At 43.3% G+C, this 22057-nt stretch overlaps 1 protein-coding gene across 1 annotated transcript in view; it reads left to right on the top strand.

The window, feature by feature from the left end:
- Positions 1-4975: 4975 nt before the first annotated feature.
- MTAP (methylthioadenosine phosphorylase) overlaps positions 4976-22057 on the top strand; it is a 49441-nt gene continuing 32359 nt past the window's right edge. The window contains exons 1-3 of the mRNA XM_081065358.1: positions 4976-5130; positions 19863-19949; positions 21140-21198. Of these exons, the coding sequence (XP_080921484.1) occupies positions 5098-5130; positions 19863-19949; positions 21140-21198 (179 nt within the window). The 5' untranslated portion in view covers positions 4976-5097. The remainder of the gene's footprint in view (positions 5131-19862; positions 19950-21139; positions 21199-22057) is intronic.

Here is a 22057-nt window from a genome sequence, read left to right as displayed (position 1 = left end):
AGCAGCTGGACAGGTGACAGGAACACATGGGAGGGGAAATGAGTTGTCTGGTTTCAGGACAAGGCCTGAAGGGACAGCTTTCTCCTGGACGGAGGAGCTAGCAGAAGCCGTTATTTCTTTGTTGAGACTTCCCCCTTCCCAGCATGGAGATGCAGGCGGCCGCCATATCTGAGTCTCCATCAAGCTGGCTAACACCATGCCCTGGTGATTGTGAGACCCTACCCCACCCAACATTTGGGCATACCCAAACCACTTCCAGTGACTTTTTCATACAAACTGCCTACTTTGGCTTATGCTGCAGACTTCCCTAAAGTCTCTCAAAGGTTCATTGGATCCAGACAAGCAGCATCTGGCTTGGGTGTGTTCTGTACCTCTGGATGAGCAGCCCTAACCTTGGCACTAGCAGCAGCCAGCCTTGGTTTGCAGCTTGGCTTTTTGAGGCACTTCCAAGCATGGCATGGGTGGCAACCATCTTCCGATTGCTTTGTGTCTCCTGTTGGTTGGCCCCAGGTGGGGCATGGGCTGGGGCTGAACTTGACCTGCAGCAGGTCCCCTCCCATCGCATCCAGTGGCCAGGTTCAAAATGAGCTGGAGCATCACCCAGCCACCTCCAAGGATGACACACCCAAGGGGTGGATAGAGCAGGAACCAGAGCCCTGGTGAGGCAGATCCTGCTCTGTAGAGTCAGCCCCTGCATCACAACTTCTCCACTGTAGTCAAGGCCAGTCCCCACAACCCATGTGCCCAAGAGTCAATCCCTCCTACTGATGTGCAAACAGTGAGCAAGGCTCAAATACAACAGGAGGGCACACAAAACCCACAAAAGTGACACACCTGGAGTGCGCAGCTCAGGTGACCAGGAAGACTGCACCACTGAGCCCCACAGCACACCTACTATATAAGACCACTCTACTAAGACCGGAAAACATAGCAGCCCTACCAAATACATAGAAACAAACACAGGGAGGCAGCCAAAAAGAAGAAACAAAAACCATTTCCCAAATAAAAGAAAAAAAACAAAGCTCCAGAAAAAAGAACTAAACAAAATAGAGACAAGCAATCTACCAGACCAGCGTTCCAAACACTAGTTAAAAGGATGCTCAATGATCTCAGGGAGAACTTCAACAAAGAGATGGGAAACATAAAAATGGAGAAAGAAAACATAAAAAAGAACCAGTCAGAAATAAAGAATACAATATTGTAAATGAAAAATACATTACAGGGAATCAACAGTCGACTAGATAAAGCAGAGGACCAAATCAGAGATTCAGAAGAGAAGGTAGCAGAAAAATCCCCAATCAAAACAGCAAAATGAAAAAAAGAATCCAAAAAAAAAAAAATGAGGAGAGTTTAAGGGACCACTGGGACAATATCAAGCATACAAAAATTCACATTATAGGGGTACCAGAAGGAGAAGAGAGAAAGCAAGGAATTGAAAAACTATTTGAAGAAATAATAACGGAAAACTTCTCTAACCTAGTGAAGGAAAGAGATATACAAGTCCAGGAACTGCAGAGTCCCAAACAAGATGAATCCAAATAGGCCAACACCAAGACACATCATAATTAAAATACCAAAGGTTAAAGACAAAGAGAGAATCCTAAAAGCAGCAAGAAAAAAACAGTCAGTTACCTACAAGGGGGTGCCCATAAGACTGTCAGCTGATTTCTTAACAGAAACTTTGCAGGCCAGAGGGATTGGCACAAAATACTCAAAGTGATGAAAAACAAGGACCTACAACCAAGATTACTTACTCTACCCAGCACAGATATCATTTAGAATTGAAGGACAGATAAAGAGCTTCCCAGACAAGAAAAAGCTAAAGGAGTTCATCACCACCAAATCAGCATTACAAGGCATCTTAGAGGGACTTCTTTAAGATGAAAAAAAATATATACATATGAATAACAAAATGGCAATGCCTACATCCTTATCAATAATTACTTTCAGTGTAAATGGATTAAATGCTCCAATCAAAAGATAGGGTGGCTGAATGGATAAGAAAAACAGACCCGGGCCAGCCCGGTGCCTCAGGCGGTTGGAGCTCCGTGCTCCTAACTCCGAAGGCTGCCGGTTCGATTCCCACATGGGCCAGCGGGCTCTCAACAAAAAAAAAAAAAAAAAAGAAAGAAAGAAAAACAGACCCTTATATTGCTGCCTACAAGAGACTCACTGCCGTTGAAAGGCACACACAGACTGAAAGTAAAAGGGTGGAAAAAGCTATTTCATGAAAATGGAAACAAACAAACAAAAAACGCTGGGATAGCAATACTCAGACCAGACAAAATAGACTTTAAAACAAAGACTATAACAAGAGACAAAAAAGGACCCAGTAATCCCACTTCGGGGTATTTATCTGAAGAAACCCAAAATGCTAATTTGAGGGGACATGTTCATCCATATATTTATTGCAGCATTATTTACAATAGCCAAGATATGAAGGCAACCTGGGTGTCCCTGAATGGATGAATGGATAAACAAGAGGTGGTACATATATACAATGGAATATTATTCAGCAGTTAAAAAAAAAAGAATAAAATTTTGCCATCTGTGACATGGACGAACCTAAAGGGTATTATATTGAGTGGAGTAAGTCAGACAGCAAAACATAAATGTCATATGACTTCACTAATAAGTGGAATCTTAAGAACAAAATTAACACACAAATAAACCAGAAACTCATAGATACAGAGAAAATTTTGATGGTTGCTAGATGGGAAGGAGTTTGGAGGTAGGTGAAAAAAAGGGAAGGGATTAAGAAGTACAAATTGGTTGTTACACAGTAGTTATGGGGATGTAGGGTATGGCATAAGGAATATAATCAATAATATTGCAATAACTATTCATGGTGTCAGACGGGGACTAGATTTTATCAGGGTGATAGATGGGAGAGAGATTGGGGGTAGGGTGAAAAATGTGAAGGGATTAAGAAATACAAATTGGTAGTTATAAAATTGTCCTGGAGATGTAAAGTAAAGCATAGGGAATATAATCAAGATTTATGGTAATAATTATTGTTCCAGGTGGATGCTAGTCAGGGGGATCGCTTTATAAATTATATAAATGTGTAACCACTGTGCTGTACACCTGAAATTAATATAAAATAATATTAAATGTCAATAGAAATTGAAAAATTTTAAAGGGGGGGGAAGATAAAGGGGAATAAGAGGTACAACATTCCAGATATAAAACAAATAAGTCTTGGGGATGTAATGTACAGCATGGGGAATATAGTCAATAATATTGTGATAGCGTGGTACAGTGTCAGATGGTTGCTAGATTATCATGGTGATCACTTCTTCAGCATAGGGAATATAATCAATAATGTGGCTACTATAATCAATAACTACGGCTAGTGCTATGTGGGTACTATTGAATAACCATGATGTACACCTGAAACTAATATAATATTGTATGTTAGCTACATTTTAATAAAAATCTTAACGAAAATAAAGAATGGAAATTATTCACAATAAAAATGTAAAACTAAAACAAACAAACAAAAAAGAGACCAGACTTGAGCCAACTTTTCCGTTCACCGACATCACATATCCGAGAGCAAATGCTTGAACCCTGACCTGCAAGTTATAGTAGAAAAGTCCAGACGTTCAATTTAGCCCCTTTCAAGTTCCCAATTCCTTCTCTAAGAGTCTTTAACTCTCAGATCTAACAGGATCTAACTTGTTAACAGGGTCTAATTTGGGGAAGAGAGGCAGTGCTGAATAGAAACTGGATTTAATTATTACATCAAAGCATGTAAATTGTCAAGATCCTCTAATAATGTAGCAGCCATCAAACCCAGGGTGCCCGTGTCTCTGCAATGGATCCCCGTTGAGTAACGGGCTTCTGCTCCTCAATAGAGCAATGAGCAGATAGGTTCCTAGAAAACAGCATCCACGAAGGACTGGCAGCCTCCTGCCCTTTCAAAGGAGCAACCTGATCTACTACTTTTATTCTTTTGCCATTTCATTTTATAACTTAAAAGAAATGGGTGATTTTTATAACTTCTAGAAGAAAGAAAACTTTACTTGTAAAGTTTAGACCTAAAGCTAATTATAACGGAGGAGTGAAAACCTTTATTGTTTAAGCAAACAGGTTATATGGACCGCGTCTGAAAAGCGATACTTTGATTGAAATGAGTGTGTCTTGTTTCAGTGTTTTACTGCTGTAGGGAAAGAGGAAAATATATCCTTCCACAGCTACCCTTCCACCCCGAGTAATTTGCAACATTTCTGTGTCTCAGAACACAGAACAGTATTTTGTTTAGGAGACCTTAATCAGGACCTCAAGGGAGATTAAATTGGATTACCCCAGTAGGGAAAGGATGGGGATTTTTAGAGTAAGGGATTATCCAGTGGAGGGCCGGTGGTGGTGGTCCTGGTGGTGCTGCTGGTGGTGGTGTGTTGGGGCTGACCAACCAGTGTTGAAATGATGGAGACATGAGTCTGGATTCTGAATCTAGATGTATTGGATGTTGCCCCGGGTGGGAGGGGTTAAAGATGGCCCTGGCCCTGTTGAGTCAGGCTGGGAGGTAGGCAGTGTCTCATCCCTTTTAAAGCCTCCCCTCAAATTGAAGATGAGTAAGCCATAGTTTTGTTCCCTTTTGGTGACGATTCTCCCTCCCGCGAGAACTTCAGGCATGCAGACCAGCCTGGTTTTACAGATGAGGCCGTGGATGCCGCTAGTACTTGGCAGAGCGTGGAGTGCTGCTCTTCCTCGTAGGGTTCTTGTTCAAGTTAACGGAGCTGATTAAAGTGCAAAGCACAGAGTTAAGAACCATACGGAGCGCTCAATACACGGTTTCCATTGTTATTGTTATCATTATCACGGACCCGTTAGTTATAGCTGGGGGTGGAGAAAACCAAAAAACGGAGAACCGGAAAGGTCTGCAGAAGGGGCGGGACGCGGGAACCTCGAATTGAGGCGGGGGGTGGTGGGGGCAGAGTCCACACTAGCAGCCAATCCAGCTGTCCCGAAGAGGAAGAGGAGGAGCCACAGCCGCCCGAGACCGCACTGCTCAGTCCCGCGCTGGGCGCTGGAACCCGCTCTGCTTCTTACCCGGCGCGTCAGCCACTGCAGCCTTCTCCCAGCGCGGATATGGCGTCAGGTGCCACCCCCACGGCCGTGAAGGTGAGATTAGCGGTCCTGGCGGCTGCGGTCAGCCCTGCACAGTGCTCTCTGGCTCCTGTCCCGGGGGACCGCGCCTCGGGGCTGCGCGCCCTGCTGGTGCGCCCACGCCGCGGCGGGATGAGTCTAAGACTCCGCACCCGGGCAGGTTCGCCCAGGGGCGGGGAGCAGGGGGAGAGGGAACGCTGGCCAACGTGCCCTTCGCCTTTGGTCTCTGCTGCATCCGCACCGCGCGTGGCGTGGGCAAGCCCTTTTGAGAGGGGCAGTGGGCCGGCGTTCCGCGGGTAGCCGGAGCTCCACTTCTTTCCGGGGAGACGCATCCGTCGGGGTGCCTGCCGCTGGTGAGACCGGCTCTGGGTGCCCTGCGGGACTCATGCTTCCGCGCTGACTCGGTTCACTGACCGCGGCCCACGTGGGAGAACTGCGTGCTTGCTCTTTTGCAAGCTTCCGGCTTTTTTTTTTTCCTTCCAAACCTAGGCCTTCCCCTGAAGTTTTCCCTTGCAGCGCAGTGCTTCGGAGAGTCTGAGACTTTTTTTGCAAACTGAAATGAAGTACAGAGCAGCTGCCGGTTTGGGGCCTCTGGCCTTAAAAGTGATTTGTTGGCAACCTTGAAAGTTAGAAATCAGTTTCCATGTGCTCTTGGGCTACTGAAGTCTCTGTGCAAGAGGTCATTATGCGGTAGGATCTTTAGCCAGAAGAGGTCATGAGTTCTGAAGGGTGCAGCGAGCTTCCCCGTGGCTTTTAAACACTTCTTTCTTGGTTGGTGTGCCGGGAGAGTGTAGCATTACAGTGCATAATGAAAAATTGATAAAACTTAAGATCTCTTCTGGGCTGTTCATGATTGGCTAAGAAATCAGTTAACTTGTTTGACTTTCGAATTCTTGGCCCGTAGGATAGGGAGGCCCGCCGCCTTATCTAAGTAACTCTTGGTTCCTTGCTTTGTGTTCATTTCTCCAGGGAAAAGGCAAATCTCTACGGTCAGCGTGTAATCAGCCAGGCCCTTGCAACTCTTAATGAGACAATTGTGAAAGGGAGTGGGGGGGGGAAGTGTTGCAGTCACACTTAGATATGAAACTCCTTTTGCCATTTTGAAAAGAATCTTGCTTTCAAAAATATTTGTAGAATGACTGCGCCTTACCAGTCATGGAAAACACAGCAGAGTGTTTATGAAGCTCATGTGCAAAGTGAGCGAGTTCCTTAAGTGCCCATCTATAAAGTGGGGGTTTTACTGCAGGGTTTGCTGGGACGTTTAGAATTGTATTGTCTGTCTAGCACATGGTTGAAACTTATTAAATGGTAGCGCTTATAAGTGAGGGAGCTGTGATTAATTTTGAATATCTTTTTCTCCAACAATTAAATTATGACGATAGGTATCATTAGGCCATGGCTTTCAGTGGGCAAACAGGAAGCTATCGCCTTTCCCTTACAGGAATACACTTAAAATATTAAAAACAGTACTGTACACCTGAAGCTGAACTGTAATGAATGCCAACTATAATTTTATATATATAATGTGATGGCTCGGTGCGATGTCTGAGGGTTAGTGGATGGGGGGAGGGGGAGAGAGGGGTCCACAGTGTGAGTGATATAAATGATCAACGTCTAAGTATTACCTTGTCTTGTGCACCTGAAACTAATAAAAAAAATGCAAATATATATATATATATATATATATATATATATATATATATATTAAAAACAGAGAGGGATAGTATTTAAAGCATCTTCATTTTAATCTGGTTCAACATTTTCCTGCAACATTTTCCCTGTAAAATTAGTGCAGTGCATTAAAGTACACAATGGGCACTGATTAGAGCCCTGATGTAAATATTGAAGGATGTTTATTTTTGGCGTTGGTGAGCTGCTGAATATAAAATTAAGAAGTACAAACAGTGCTAGGACTGCCTGCTCTTTTCTGTGTTTGAGGTTAGAAAGGTAACATCTTTGCTGTTGAGAATCCATGATGCCAACACCAAATTTCCCAAACTGCTGAAGCAACATCCTGCATGGAAAATGCGAGGTGCTAGTATCCAAAGCAAAATTGGCTAATAAACCATATCCTGTCCCCAGATTATGGAACGTAGAGCTGGAATGTTCTTGAAGACCAGATAGCCACACAAACCCCTTTTTGTGGGCATAAAGCTGAGTCCCAGAAAGGTCAACTGAGGTGTCCAGCATTACAGTTTGCCCTAGATGGTGATAGAATTGGGCTTAGAGCCTGGCAATCCATCAGCTAGATGTTCCGAGGCATTTCTGAATCTGACACGTGGTTTCTGTGCTCTGTTTTATTATGTGAGTAAAGAGATCATGCAGCCTTAAGGAAGAGGGAGTGGGGAGTGAGTGCATAAAGCAGGCTACCTCCCTGTGCCTGCTGGACACTCTCCCATGGTACTAATAACAGCTATTGTTTGGGAGGACGACCTCATCACCCGTGGGCAGGTGGTATGCTTAACCACACAGAGGGCTAAAGAGGTCTTTGGCATTCAGACAGGGTGTAGTGGAGGCCTCCTTCAATGGGCTGTGGCTCCCCCAGGCAGCTTCCCAGCTTTCTTTTTTTAAGTATTTTTTTATTGGGGAAGGGGTACAGTACTTTATTGGGGAACAGTGTGTACTTCCAGGACTTTTTCCAAGTCAAGTTGTCCTTTCAATCTTAGTTGTGGAGGGTGCTGTTCAGCTTCAAGTTGTTGTCCTTTCAGTCTTAGTTGTGGAGGGCGCAGCTCAGCGCCAGGTCCAGTTGCCGTTGCTAGTTGCAGGGGGCGCAGCCCACCATACCTTGTGGGAGTTGAACCGGCAACCTTATGGTTGAGAGGATGCGCTCCAACCAACTGAGCCATCCGGGAGCTCAGCGGCAGCTCGGCTCAAGGTGCCATGTTTAATCTTAGTTGCAGGGGGTGGAGCCCACCATCCCTTGCGGGACTCGAGGAATTGAACTGGCAACCTTGTGGTTGAGAGCCCACTGGCCCATGTGGGAATCGAACCGGCAGCCTTCGGAGTTAGGAGCATGGAGCTCTAACCACCTGAGTGAGCCACCAGGACGCTGGGCCACAGCTTCCCAGCTTTTGCTATGGGGAAAATAAATAAGTCTGTTAACCATGGTTGCTATGACAGGGAGGGCATATGGTCCCACTGTAGGTGGGTAGTGGGCTATCAACAGAATGTTATAAGGGGAGCGGGTCTCATGGAGTCTAGACTATGGAGAATGGGCCCCTTAAGCTCTCCTTCTGGCTGTATGAGTATAGCCGGCAAAGGCCTTCAGACCAAAACTCCTTGAGTGACCCTCAGAAACGGGGTAGAACCCACAGGCCCCAATTGGAAATGACCAACAAGCATTTTTTGCCTGGGGATACAATGGCATTCGGGGCAGGACACCTCCTCCTTCTGTAGGACTGTCTTGTGCATTGTAGGATGTACTTGTGTAGTGTATCCTTGGCTCTTCCTCACGAAATACCGGTAGCACTGCCTCCAGTCATTATGGCAGCCAGAAGTGTCTCCAGGGGTTTCCAGACACCCCCAGGAGAGCTGGTTCACAGTTGATTGAGGGACCCTGGGCCCAAATCCCTGAAACAGACTGCCTGGTGAGGAGATAAAGGAGCAGCAGGTTTGTGTCCTGACCAACAGAGAAAAACCAGGAGGTAAGGGACTTTTGTTGTTCTTGCTTTGAGGAGGTTTATATATTTTGATTTTGTTTGCTTTTGCTGACGGTGAGAAGGTGTAGGGGAACAACAACAGATACTAATACATTATTTCATTTGATTCTCATAATTCTATGGATTAAGGGGAAATCTTAACCTTATACAGGTGTACCTCAGAGATAATATGGGTTTGCTCCCAGACCACCACGTTAATGTGAGTTGTAATCTTTTCACTGGTGAAGGGTCTTGTCTTCAATTTGTGGAAAAAAAAAACCACAAAACAAGAGGTATGCCTTCCAGTACAGATGTGGAAGCAGGTATATTATAAATCTTTGTGTGCAGTGGACCCTAGATCCTGACCCGTGATTATAATTGTGGTATTTTAGTCTATACTTAGGAAGCCTCCAAAACAGTGGTTCTTAAAGCATAGGCTGCCTCTGTGCCCACCTGAGAATTTGTTAGAAATGCAAGTTCTTGGGCCCCACCCCATTCCTTCTGAATCAATCTGGGTTTAAAGAAGCCTCAGTCTATTTAGATGTCCACTGACATGTGACAACCATTGACCCAGGGAGCTTTGAAAAGGCTGGGCATCTGCATTTTAACAGCTCTTCATGTGAGTCAGCGTACTAGTTTCCTGTGGCTGCTGTAAAGATTACCACACACTAGATGGCTCAAAACAACACACATGAATTCTCTTACAGTCTGGCGGTCAGAAGGCCAGAATTGGTCCTATGGGGCTAAAATCGAGGTGTCATTAGGGTGGGGCGGGTCCTCTTGGAGGATCTAAGGAAGATTCTGATTCTGTGCCCTTACCTTTTCCAGCTTCTAGAGGTCACCAACATTCCTTGGCTTACAGCCTGCATCATAGCCTTGTCTCCCTCTGCTTCCATCATCCCATCACCTTCTTCCTGATTTCATCATCTCTAAGGACCGTTGTGATTACATTTATGGCCCGCCTAGAGAATCCAGGATAATCCCCAAATCCTTAATCACGTCAAGGAACAATCACAGGTTCTGGGAATTAGGACAAAGATAGGACCTCATTCAGGGTCCATTATTCAGCCTATGACACTCAGCTAGCCCAGTTTTTAGAATTTCATGGTGTAGGTCCTAGAGTGGGGGTGCTCAATTCTGGCTGCACATTAGAACTAACCACTTGAGGAGCTTTAAGTAAACAAACTCTGCCTTGCCCAGTTCATTAGAATCTCTGGAGTCTGGGGCCTGGGTTTTGACACTGAAAGCTCCCTAAGTGAGTCTAATATCCAGCAGCTGACCCAGGAAGCACACTAGGATGGATCCTGCTGTTCCTCAAGTGAAGGAGAGCTTTAGAGAATACAATAAGCTTTGAGGAAAATCCTCAAAAAATAATTGACCATCTCAGGAGGTAAACTGTTATCTTCAAGGGGTAATATCTTGACTTTGCAAGGGGAGGTTGGTTAAATAAAAACCATGGATGTTCTGAGCCCTCAGTTATTTCTGACCAAAATATGGTGTTCCTTATTAGTTTGCTAGGGCTGCCAGAACAAAGTACCACAGACTGGATGGCTCAAGCAGCAGAAATTTATTTCCTCACATTTCTGGAGGTTGGAAGTCCAAGATGAAGGTGTCAGCAGGTTTGATTTCATCTGAGGTCTCTCTCTTTGGCTGTCAGATGGCTGTCTTCTTCCTGTGTCTTTACAAGGTCTTCCTTATACATGCCGGTCCTAGTCCTTATAAGCTCACCAGTCATAATGGATAACCCCCTTCCCCATCCCAACTGATTCCCCCACCCCCACTGCTGCCAAAGAGCTCATTTAACTTTACCTCTTCAAAGAGCCTGTTTCCAAAAATAGTGACATTCTGAGGTATTAGGGGTTAGGACTTCAGCATACTGATTTGGGGGACACAGTTGAGCCCATAACTATCACCCACAAGGGTAGTTTACAGAGGGATGTCTTGTCAGAGATTAACCACCAGCTAGGTTAATGGACCATATTGCAGATTTTGAACAGACCTCCCAGACTGCGACAATTGGCCACTCTCTCCCCATACAATTGGACTTGTGGGATTTTGTAAGGCTCTGGGAGGCCTCGAAGCCAGGGCAGCCTAATAAGGAGACTTTCTGTCTGCTGTGTTTGCCAAACTTGTCAGTAGCAGCCAGAGCTGAAGGACTGAAATGCCCAGATCAGGGATTGTGCCGGTTCGAGCTCTGGCTCTTGCCTCATCATGAGCTTGAAGCCCTCAGAGGCAGCTCATCTCCTTGACAGGACTGAGTCTCAACTGCTTGGGGTTGTGGTACTTTGAGAACGCCATCGTGGCATGCTAAGTTCCGTAAGGCAGTGTGTCCAGGCCTCAAAGTGATGAGGAGTGGTTCTTGAAACCAAGTGGGGTATGTGAAATCTGGGTCCAGGTACCAGGAGAAATAGACAGAGGGTAGGGGTTACTATGAGCCCATTCAGCATTGCTGGAAGTAACCATCCTGCCCAGGTATGCGAACATTTAGATAAAATAATTTCACAGTCTCAGAAACTCAAACCCTCACCTTTTTTTAAAGTGATTAAAAATTTTTTTTTTATTTTTATTAGTTTGAGGTGTACAAAACAACATAATGATTAGACATTTACACCCCTCACAAAGTGATAACCCCACCAAGTCTACTACCCACCTGACACCCTACATAGCTATTACAGTACCACTGCCTATATTCACTATACTGTACTTTACATCCTGTGACTACATATCTATATATACACACGAGTATATATACAGAGGATTCCCCAAAAATGTATACACATTTTAAGAAAAGAAAAAACTGTACTAATATATACCAATAAAAAATAATGAATACAAGTCATGTTGGACTTCTGAAATTCCAAGAGGTGCTCAAAGTGGTTGCCGTCAGTGTCCAGACACTTCTGATTATGACGAACTGCTTGAGCAACATTGACCAAAGTATTAACATTTCTTAAAATGTGTATACATTTTTGGGGGGCACCTCTGGTATATATTTTTTTAATTATAGTTGACATTCAATCTTATTTTGTATTAGTTTCAGGTGTATAGTGCAGTGCTTAGGCATTTATGTAATCTATGAAGTAATCCCCCTGATAAATCCTATGCCAATCTGACAACCTACATAGTCTTTACAACATTATTAACTGTATTCCCGATACCGTATTTCACATCCCATGACTATTTTGGGACTACCAATTTGTACTTCCTAATCCCTTCACCTTTCTCACTCATCCCCAGCCCCCCTCCCATCTAGCAACCATTCTCTGTATCTATGAGACTTTCTGTTTTGGGTTTCTTGGAATAGTTAGAGAATACATGTAAATTCTTTGAATGTTTGGTGAAATTCAACTGTGAAGCCATCTGGCCCAGGATTTTTGTTTGTTGGTAGCCTGTTGATTACTGATTCAATTTCATTAGTAGTAATTGGTCTGTACAGATTTCTTGTTTCTTCTTGATTCAGCCTTGGAAGATTGTATGCTTCTAGGAATTTTTCCATTTCTTCCAGATTGTCTAATTTGTTGGCGTATAGTTGTTCATAGTATTTTCTTAAATTTTTTTATATTTTTGTAGTGTGTATTGTCACTCTTTTTCCATTTCTGATTTTATTTATTTGGGTCTTCTCTTTTTCTTCAATGAGTCTGGTTAAAGGTTTGTCAATTTTGTTTACCTTTTTGAGAAACTAGCTCTTGGTTTCATTGATCTTTTCTTTCTTTTTTTTTTTTTAGTCTGTATTTTGTTTATTTATACTCTGATCTTTATTATTTCCTTCTTTGTACTCACTTTTGGCTTTGTTTGCTTTTTTTGTTTTTTCCAGTTCCCTTACGTGTAAAGTTAGACTATTTATTTGAGATTTTTCTTGTTTCTTTAGGAAGGCCTGCATTGCTATGAATTTCCCTCTTAGGATTGCTTTCGCTGTGTCCCATAGATTTGGGGTTGTTGTGTTTTCATTTTTGTTTGTATCAAGGTATCTTTTGATTTCTTCCTTGATATCATTGTCAATCCATTCATTATTTAGTAGCATGTTAGTCTCCATGTGTTTGTGTGTTTTTGTTTCTTTTCTTGTAATTGATTTCTAGTTTCATACCATTGTTACCAGAGAAGACACTTGATATGATTCAGTCTTCTTAAATTTATTGAGACTTGTTATGTGGGCTATCTTGGAAAATGTTCTGTGTGCACTTGAAAAGAATGGGGTGAAATGCTCTAAAAGTTTCAATTAAATCCATCTGGTCCAGTGTGTCCTTTAAGGCCTCTGTTTTCATGTTGACTTTCTGTCTGGAAGATCTGTTATTGGTGTCAGTGCAATGTTAAAGTCCCCCACTATGATTGTATTACTGTTGATCTCTGCCTTTATGTCAACCAATATTTGTTTTATATATTTAGGTATTTCTATGTTGGGTGCATAAATATTTGCTACGGTGATATCTTGTTGGATTGATCGCTTTATTATTATGTAATGTACTTCTTTTCCTCTTATTATATTCTCCATTTAAAATTTTATTTTGTCTGATACAAGTATTGCTACTCCAGCTTTTTTCTCATTTACATTTGCGTGAAATATATTTTTCCATCCCCTTACTTTCAGTGTGTGTGTTTTTCGATCTGGAGTGGGTCTCTTTTAGACAACATATGAATAGATCTTATTTTCTTATCCATTCAGCTACCCTATGTCTTTTCATTGGAGCATTTAATCTATTTACATTTAAAGTGATTATTGATAGGTACATAGCTATTGACATGTTTTTTATTCATATTTTTGATCTTCATTTGTTTGTTTGTTTTCTCCTTCTTCTTAAAGGAGTCCTCTTAACATTTCTTGTAATACTGGCTTGGTGTGGTAATGAATTCCTTTAGCTTTTCCGTGTCTGGAAAGCTCTTTATCTGTCCTTCAATTTTACATAATAACCTTGCTGGGTAGAGCAGTCTTGGTTGTAGGCCCTTATTTTCATTACTTTGAATATTTTCTGCCACCACATTCTCACCTGCCAAATTTCTGTTGAAAAATCAGCTGACAAACTTATAGGAGCTCCCTTGTAAGTAACTAGTTGTCTTTCTCTTGCTGCTTTTAGGATTCTCTGTTTGTCTTTAACGTTTGCCATTTTAATTATGATGTGTCTTGTTGTGGGCCTGTTGGGGTTCATCTTGTTTGGGACTCTCTGTGCTTCCTGGACTTCTATGTCTATTTCCTTTCCCAGGTTAGGAAAGTTTTCAGTCATTGTTTCTTCAGATAGGTTCTCAATGACTTGCTCTTTCTTTTCTTCTGATACTCCTGTGATGTGAATGTTGTTAAACTCTTTTCCCCTAAACTATATTATTATTATTTTTTTATTCTTTTTGTTGTTCCAATTGGGTGTTTTCTGCTATCTTGTTTTCTAAATTGCTGATTTGATTCTCTGCTTCATCTAGTCTGCTGTTGATTCCTTCTAGTGTATTCTTTATTTCTGACTTGTTCTTTTTTATGGTTTCTATGTCTTTCTTTATGCTTGCTATCTCTTTGTTGAAATTCTCACGAAGTTCCTAAAGCATTCTTATAACCAGTGTTTTAAACTCTGTCTCTGGTAGGTTGGTTGCCACCATTTCATTTAGTTCAATTTCTGAGGTTTCTCCTGTTCTTTTATTTGGAACATGTTTCTTTGTTTCCGTATTCTGACTACCTTTCTGTGTTGGCTTCTATGTATTAGGTAGATTTCCTGTGTCTCTCAGTCTTTGCTGGGTGGCCTTATGCAATATGTGTCCTGTATGGTCCAATGGCTGTCTCCCTCGTCTCCTGTGCGTGTGTTCTATGAGTGTCCCTTGTGTGTATTGTGTATATTCTTCTGTTGTAGTTGAGCCTTGATTACTTTGGGCACATCTATGGGTAGGATTGCCTCCCAGGCTTACTGGCTGTGAGGATTGGCTACACCCATAATGTATGAGCTGCTATGTGAGGGCTGACACCTCAGAGGAGGATTCGCCCCTGTGGGCTCTTGTGCCTGTTGAGACTCCCCCCACCCCCGCTTTGAGTGTGCTGCTTGGCGGGGCTAACCATGTAGTGCTCTGGTGTGATGTGAAGCTGGCCCCTGGGTGTGTTGTTTCTGGACACTTTTAGGAGAGTCTCCTATACTGTCCAATTTCAGTCTTGCCTGTGACTGGCCCATAGGTAGCTGCTAAGAACCACAAAGCTATATGTGGTTGGCTGCTGCCTGTGCTGGACCTGGAGATGTGGGGGGTGGCCTTGCTGTGAGCAAGGCCAGATGCCGCCAGTATTGGGCCTGGAGCAGCTTAGTAAAAGGCCCTGCCCCCTAGGGCTATTGCCACCCACTGATTGCCCATAAGTCTCAGCCTTTGAAAGAGCCTCACTAGGTATGCAGGCCGGGCTGGTTGACCCGAGGTTGAGTGCCCTCGGTGACAGCACTAGCTGGGTGGGGTGGAGTCCCGGGGGTCAGGACTTGTGTCTGCTGGTTTTTCACAAAGTTAATGCAGCTTCAGTTCTTGTGCCAGTCAGTGCCTGGCCTGTTACCACTTTGCATGGACCCCTGATAACACTACAGGCAGCCACCGCTCACCTCAGGGCAGTGCCTGGCCTGTGACCACTTTGCAAAATGCCCTTAGAACATCGCAATTCAGCCACTGCTTTCCTCAGGCTCTCAAATCCCCAAGAGCTGCCCAAGAGTGGCTGTGGTGCAAGTTTTGGGTCACTGTCCACCATTGAGAGCTCCCCAGGCTGCCATGGGCCTTCCACTGCTGTAAAAGGCTTCCATGGCTCGTGGGGTGGGGCTGGCCACCCAGGTGCTAAGAGTGCCCTGACAATGCAGCTCTAGGTGGGCAGGGGTGGGGTTCCAGGGAGCTAAGGTTGTGGGCGGTAGTTTCTATAAAGTCAGTGCAGTCTCGGCTCCCACACCAGTACCAGGCCATGATTACCTCGATGATTACTACATGATTAGTACATGTACTAATGTACCATGTACTAATGTACAATGTACCATGATTACTACAAAAATACCCCGAGAACGCTGTGGCCATCCACCACTTGCCTCAGGCCTGCAGGTCACCAAGAGATGCTGTGGCATAGGTCTTGGGTCACTGCCCACCACCAAATGTTTCTTGGGCTATCCCAGGCCACCTGCCGCTGCAAAAAGATTTCTGCAGCCTGTGGGGCGGGGCCAGCAGCCCAGCAGTCAAGAGTGTCCCAGGTGATGCAGCACCAGCTTTGCGGGGGTGGTGACCCCCCGGCATCACCTAGGCAGTGTGCATATGCAGATTCTGTCAGACCAATGCCATCCCAGATTTGGCCCTTTGAGGAAGGGCTCAACACAGAAAAGATGGCGCCTTCCTGTAGGCTACACATGTGTCAAGCTCCATCCACAGCAGGCTTAATAATGGCTCCTATCCCTCCAGCCCTCACTTCGGAGCCACACAGCTTAGTCTTTCCCCACACATCTCTGGGTCTCTCGAGTTGCTGCCCCTTTACCAGAGACCAGGTGAGTGTTTGCAAGCAAGTGAGTCTGTGTGCAGGCTCTGTAAGAGGGTGTCTGGGTTTCCAGCCACCCTGTGCCCCACTGGGATGGGCAGACATAGTTCTTGCTGATGTCCACAGCCACGTGGAAATCACCACCAGGTGTCCCTCCTGGTGTTCGAACACTATGTGGGTTCGGGGTCAGCCTGCTTCTCATCTCCACCCCTCCTACCAGTCTCGATATGGCCTCTTCTTTTATGTCCTTAGTTATAGGTATTCTGTTCAGCTAGTGTTCAGATGATTATTGAGGTTGATTGTTCTATAATTTACATATAATTTTGGTTTGATCCTGAGAGGCAGTAGGCATAGAGTTTATCTAATCCGCGTCATCTTGGACCTTCTGATCAAACCCTCTCGTCTTTTTAAAGAGATGGACTTGGTGGTCTGTCAGAAGAAAAGTGTGGGATGGACCACTAGTTAAAATCTGGCAATGACCTTGATTGACCAGGGGTCCCTATTCAGAACTTTATCTTGTAAAATAAAGAAGTCCTGGGTGGGCAGAATTGACTCAGAAATTCTATCTCAGTGTTTGAATATATTTTCTAGGCAGCATAGGATTGCCTGGACTAAGGGCTGATGCTTCTGGCCCAGGCGGCCTGGGAAGGTTTTGTCATTGCTTCCTGAGTGTAGATGAGGTCAACTGATGGAGAGAAAGCCTCCCCACTCTCCAGCGTCCTCCGATGTGGTTCACTTAGACTCCAAGAGTCACTGTTTCTATGCTTGCTCTGTGACCCTGGTCCAGAACTTGACCTTTCTGCACATCAGTTTTCTCATAACATGGAAACAATATGACTTTTATAATAGGATGTTATAAAGAACTCTAGGGGATATTAGTTGTTGAGTGTGATACCATAGTTGTTGAGTGAAAGACCTGGATTCCTATTCCAGCTTTGCTCATTATGATTTGCTCTTGGACAAATTTCAGAATTTTTATGCTTTCTCTTTTCTATTTTGTAAAATGGGTGTAATACTACATAGGGCCTATGTAATACTATATAGGATAGTTGTGAAAGTCAAATGAAGCGTGGCTGCTGAGGCAGCTAACATAGTGCCTGTGACACGTAAGTGCTCAGACACAGTTACTTAATTACCATCGCATTACCAAGGCAGGTACTGAGTTGAGTTGAATTTAAAGGCTCTAGAAGAACTGCTTGGGAGTTTCATCCTAGTGGTACTTTGCTGTGGAGCCAGCAGGTGGCGACATTGCCACATCTTGGCACTGCTGGCTTCCATCTGCAGCCACAGGAAAATGGCAAGAAATTCAGCTCCCTGGTGTGACAGTGCTCAGTTGCTACACTTGTCTTGTGTCCCTTGCAAAATATAGGTTTCCATAAACAACTAGAGCCAGTTGGGTGACTGGATGGGCTCTACTGCAGATAATTCCAGGGCCAGAGCCCTCATCCTGGCTTTTCTGGCTAGCAGTAGCAGCTCTTGCTTTCATGCCCTGTACTACATGTTCATCGCTGAGAGCTAAGGTACCAGCTATCGAATGCAGGGTCATCATGCAGCCAGGTAGTGTGGACTGAAGCTTGGGGCTGCTGAAGGTGGGTTCAAGGGCACTGAGCTTCAGCAGGATCCCTGGTCAGCATTTCTTATCCACTTCTGTGATGCTGGGCTAAACTAGAGCATGGTTTCAAAACGAAGTCATGTTTGTTCTGTATAGGAGTGTGAGAATCCAGTGTTGAATTCAGCATGTGAGATGCGATGGCCCAGGGAACACCCAGAAACAGCCACGTCAAAGTGGTAATAAGAGGGGGTAAAAAGAATCTTTCATCAATGGCAGAATTTCTAAAGAGCAGGCTGAGAATAATTTCAGAATCAACATTTCAGTTCTGTAGTCTTGGGTGATGACACGGGCCACACAGTTTATTAGCCCCGTGTGGTCTGTGGTGCTTCAGAGTATGTAAAATGAAAGATAAAATGAAGAAGTCAGGCAGAGGAAGAGTTAGGATTTCATATGACAGTATGATTTTTAAAAAATTTCTATTGAACTGGCATGATTTAAATGTTCTAACTTAAGTGAATGTTTCTGTTGATTTGAAAACTAATACTGCTTAATCTTTACCTATGATGTTAAGTCGTAACAAGATAGGAGAGAAATGGGTTGCGGTAGAGTATGTAATCTGCTGTGGTTTCAAGAATATACCACAAGGTGGCGCTAACGTCAAAACCTGGTTTAGCCACTTGAGGAAGTTGTGGGGACACGTTTTAAAGTTCTAAATCATGTAACCAGTCAGTTCTTCAGTTAAAGCTCACTAACTTACCCTTATTTTCTGTTTTGTTGACTTTTTTTTCCCAGGAAGCTTAGGGCCAGAGAAGTAACCCTTTTCCCACATACTAATAATATAAGTCAACTTGCTAACCTGGTCTGAAAATTATTTTATTCAGATGTTCAGCTAATTCCTAACTCTGGAATTTTTTCTCAAGGAGCTGCTTTCTTTCGTTTAGTGGAAATTTTACTCAAGTGACAATAGATTTAAAGCTTTTCATTGAAAAAAAGTGCTCAGGTCACTTTCCATTAGGTTTCTTGGTAAAGTGTCATCTCTGCTGCCTGTCCCTGATCATTTAAATACTGTTTCTCCCTTAGGAAGTATCAGCCCAGGGAAACCTTTCTAACAATTTCAGTTATTTAATTTGTAGTTAACAGGTTAGTTAATATTTTAGTTATCTTTGTCATTATTCCTGTTTGTGTTTCTTAGTCATCAAATTAGATTAAGTCTAGATGATAGAACCGAGTTTCTTGAACTCCGATTAGTCCCTGAAGACAAGGACTGTTTTTTCCATGGAAAATGCAATACAGCACTGGAACTTAAAGTAATTTAGAACTTCCTTTGAATTACTTATTTACATTTATATATATATACATATATATATATATATGAATGATATTTGTATTTCCTAAATACATGAGGCTAACTATTCATGCTATTTCCAACTCCTTTATTTGTGATCCCTTATAGCTCTGTGATTTTTAGTGGCATAGGAAAGAAAAATCACTTGTTTCTTCATCAAATGGGGTAATGAGGAGAAATCATTGCAGAATGGCTATACAGAATATATTCTATCTCAGCAGTCTTTTGAACATTCTTTATTCCATAGCCCATTTAGTCGAGAATGTAAAATTGGTTAGAAAGTGCTTTCTACCACATTTCCCCCAAAATAGGACCTAGGCAGACCATCAGCTCTAATGTGTCTTTTGGATAAGGCCAGGTCTTATATTAATTTTTGCTCCAAAAGACGCATTAGAGCTGATGGTCTGGCTAGGTCGTATTTTCGGGGAAACACGGTACAAACACATTTGCCTATTTTTAGGTTTGTTTTCTGCATGAGCTAATTGAAGTTCCTTTCCGTTCTAATTTGCTATTCAAAAATTGTCAGCAATAAATGTGATACAGTTCAAAGAAAGTGACCCACGCTTTGGTTGTTCCTGTAATATAGAAGGCTTTCAAATGTCTGTTGAATAATTGTTTCTCAGTAATTTCAGATTTTTAAAAATAACTACAACTTAGCAGGAATGGAGAAGAGCATATAGAATAAGCAAATTTGCTTAAAATAACGGGTTGGTTTCTAATGAAAACTGATCACATATGGTATCTTTTTATTGTCTCTCTTAGATTGGAATAATTGGTGGAACAGGCCTGGATGATCCAGAAATCTTAGAAGGAAGAACCGAAAAATATGTAGATACTCCATTTGGCAAGGTTAGTACTCAGTTAATGAAGACATACTAGCCTTTTCCTTTCTCCTTGCTGGCTTGATTTTTATGTTAAAAAAATTTTTTTTTAATTGCTTTTGTCTTGACAGCCCAGGGCTGATAGGGGCGGGGGATCCTGTCATTTGGTCCCACCAGCTGAGACAGTGTCCCTATGGATGCCTAGGATTTCCCTGTATTGAAAATACGGCTTTTGAATATGTGCAAATAGTTTTTGCAATTTATATTCTTAGAAACCAGATACTCATTTCAGACATAGAAACTGGACTCTTCAGGTCTCTGCATTTAAATCAGCTTCTAATTTGGGGCGGGTAGGTCATACCATACTAATTTAAGAGACACACTGGGAGGAAACGTCATACAAAGTAAACCCTGTCCCCAAAGGGGATTTCTCGGGGATCCATAAGACAATGGTATAACTGAACTGGAAATAAGATACTCCTGCTTTTCTATTTAAAAGCAGCTATTTGTTCACCCAGCCCCTGTGTCACCACCCAGCTAGGGTAAGGGGGTCTGCCTTCTAATTCCACTGTGCTACTTGCAAACGTTGCAGTTCTTTTGATTCTCCTGTGAAGACCTCTGCATCTGGCAATCCCAACCAAAAACTTTTTCAGCCAAGTCCTTCGATTGATGACCTCATGTCCTCCAAGGCCTGCTATAAGCTTGGTACTTCTTAGCTTCGTGTTTTCTCATTCCCCGAGGTTCTCAGAACCTTTCACTCCATGACCTCAGGTCATCCATGGCCTTCTTAGAGTTGGTTAACACAACAAACAGTTCCAGTGCTGAGTTCTTATCCCCCACGACAATGGCCTCCTTTCCTTTCTGCATTTCACTCTCACACCTGTTCTTAAACCTCAGAAATACCTCAGCACAGCTGTATTTGACCAGTCTACCATGAGAGCCCCTCATGCGCTTGCTACAAACAGATCACACTGCATGTGCCTGCCCACACATCTGAGGCAGCCTTCCGAGTCCTGTGAAGCTCTGTGCTGCTGAACGGCTCAGTACGCATTCGTTGATTCTCAATCAAATCTGGACTCTTTTAGCTCTTTAAAGTGTATCTTCAGACTCCAAGTTTCCATGAATCCTCTTGTGGTTGAACAGTTGAAACGGCAGCTTTTTAATTGTTTATCTATGTTTTCAAATCACTGAGTTGTAACCATTATTCATTATATGCAGCCTTCTGATGCCTTAATCTTGGGGAAGATAAAGAATGTTGATTGTGTCCTCCTTGCAAGGTAAGGTGTTTTAAGCCTTTTGAATGTTACTGCTAAAGGAGAGTTTAAATTTAACTTAAAATCTGGAAGGAGTGATGCTTAATGACTTCATTTTAACTTAATTATTTCATTAAATACCCTATCTCCAAATGTGGTCATATTCTGATGTATTAGGGATTAGGAATTCAACGTACAGATTTTGGGGGTGACACACACAGTTCAGCCCGTAAGAGTCATCATGCATGAGGGGATCAGTTTTCAGACAGAATTTGCTAGTGTCACCATAAACAACTGGGAATGCTAATATTTTAAACATTTCATTAACTTACTTGAGTGACCAGGCAGAAAGGAATGGAGAAATTCAACTGTAAACTTGAGTATTTATTTCTGTGTTGTGTCTTTCTTTGTCATGTGCTGCGTGACGAGTTGTGGGGAGCGAGGAGGGTGGCGCAAGGTTAAGAAAGACAGCAGCCAAGAACAGAGTGCGAGCGGGGCCAGGGGACTCCAGCCTCAAGGACTGAGCCCTGAATCGGGCCTACTATAACTTTTATTAGTTAGGTGAGGAAGTAAAGGCAGTAAAGCTTGTCAATCTCAAGATCTGTGAATCTTATACATTATAATAGGAAACTGATTCAAGCCAATCACCCCTGCCTTTAGGCAGCGGAACCGTAAGTGAACCGTAAGTCTCAGGATGTATGTACTTCCCCAAGGGACAAAACCTTTAGAGATATGAATAGGTGGAGACCACATCATTGAGTCACTTCCCCTGCAGGTTGTGGGAAGGAATGCAGCCACTGAGGCAGAGGCTCTCCTTAGCCGGGGGAAGGTGGGGGGCTGTGCCCACCTCTGTTGACACTGCGAGTTCCCCAGATGGTCCCCA

This window comes from Rhinolophus hipposideros (genome assembly GCF_964194185.1).
Source record: "Rhinolophus hipposideros genome assembly, chromosome: 11".
NCBI lineage: Eukaryota > Metazoa > Chordata > Mammalia > Chiroptera > Rhinolophidae > Rhinolophus > Rhinolophus hipposideros.
The sequence above is the reverse complement of the archived record's forward strand: the minus strand, read 5'-3'. Positions and strand labels throughout refer to the sequence as shown.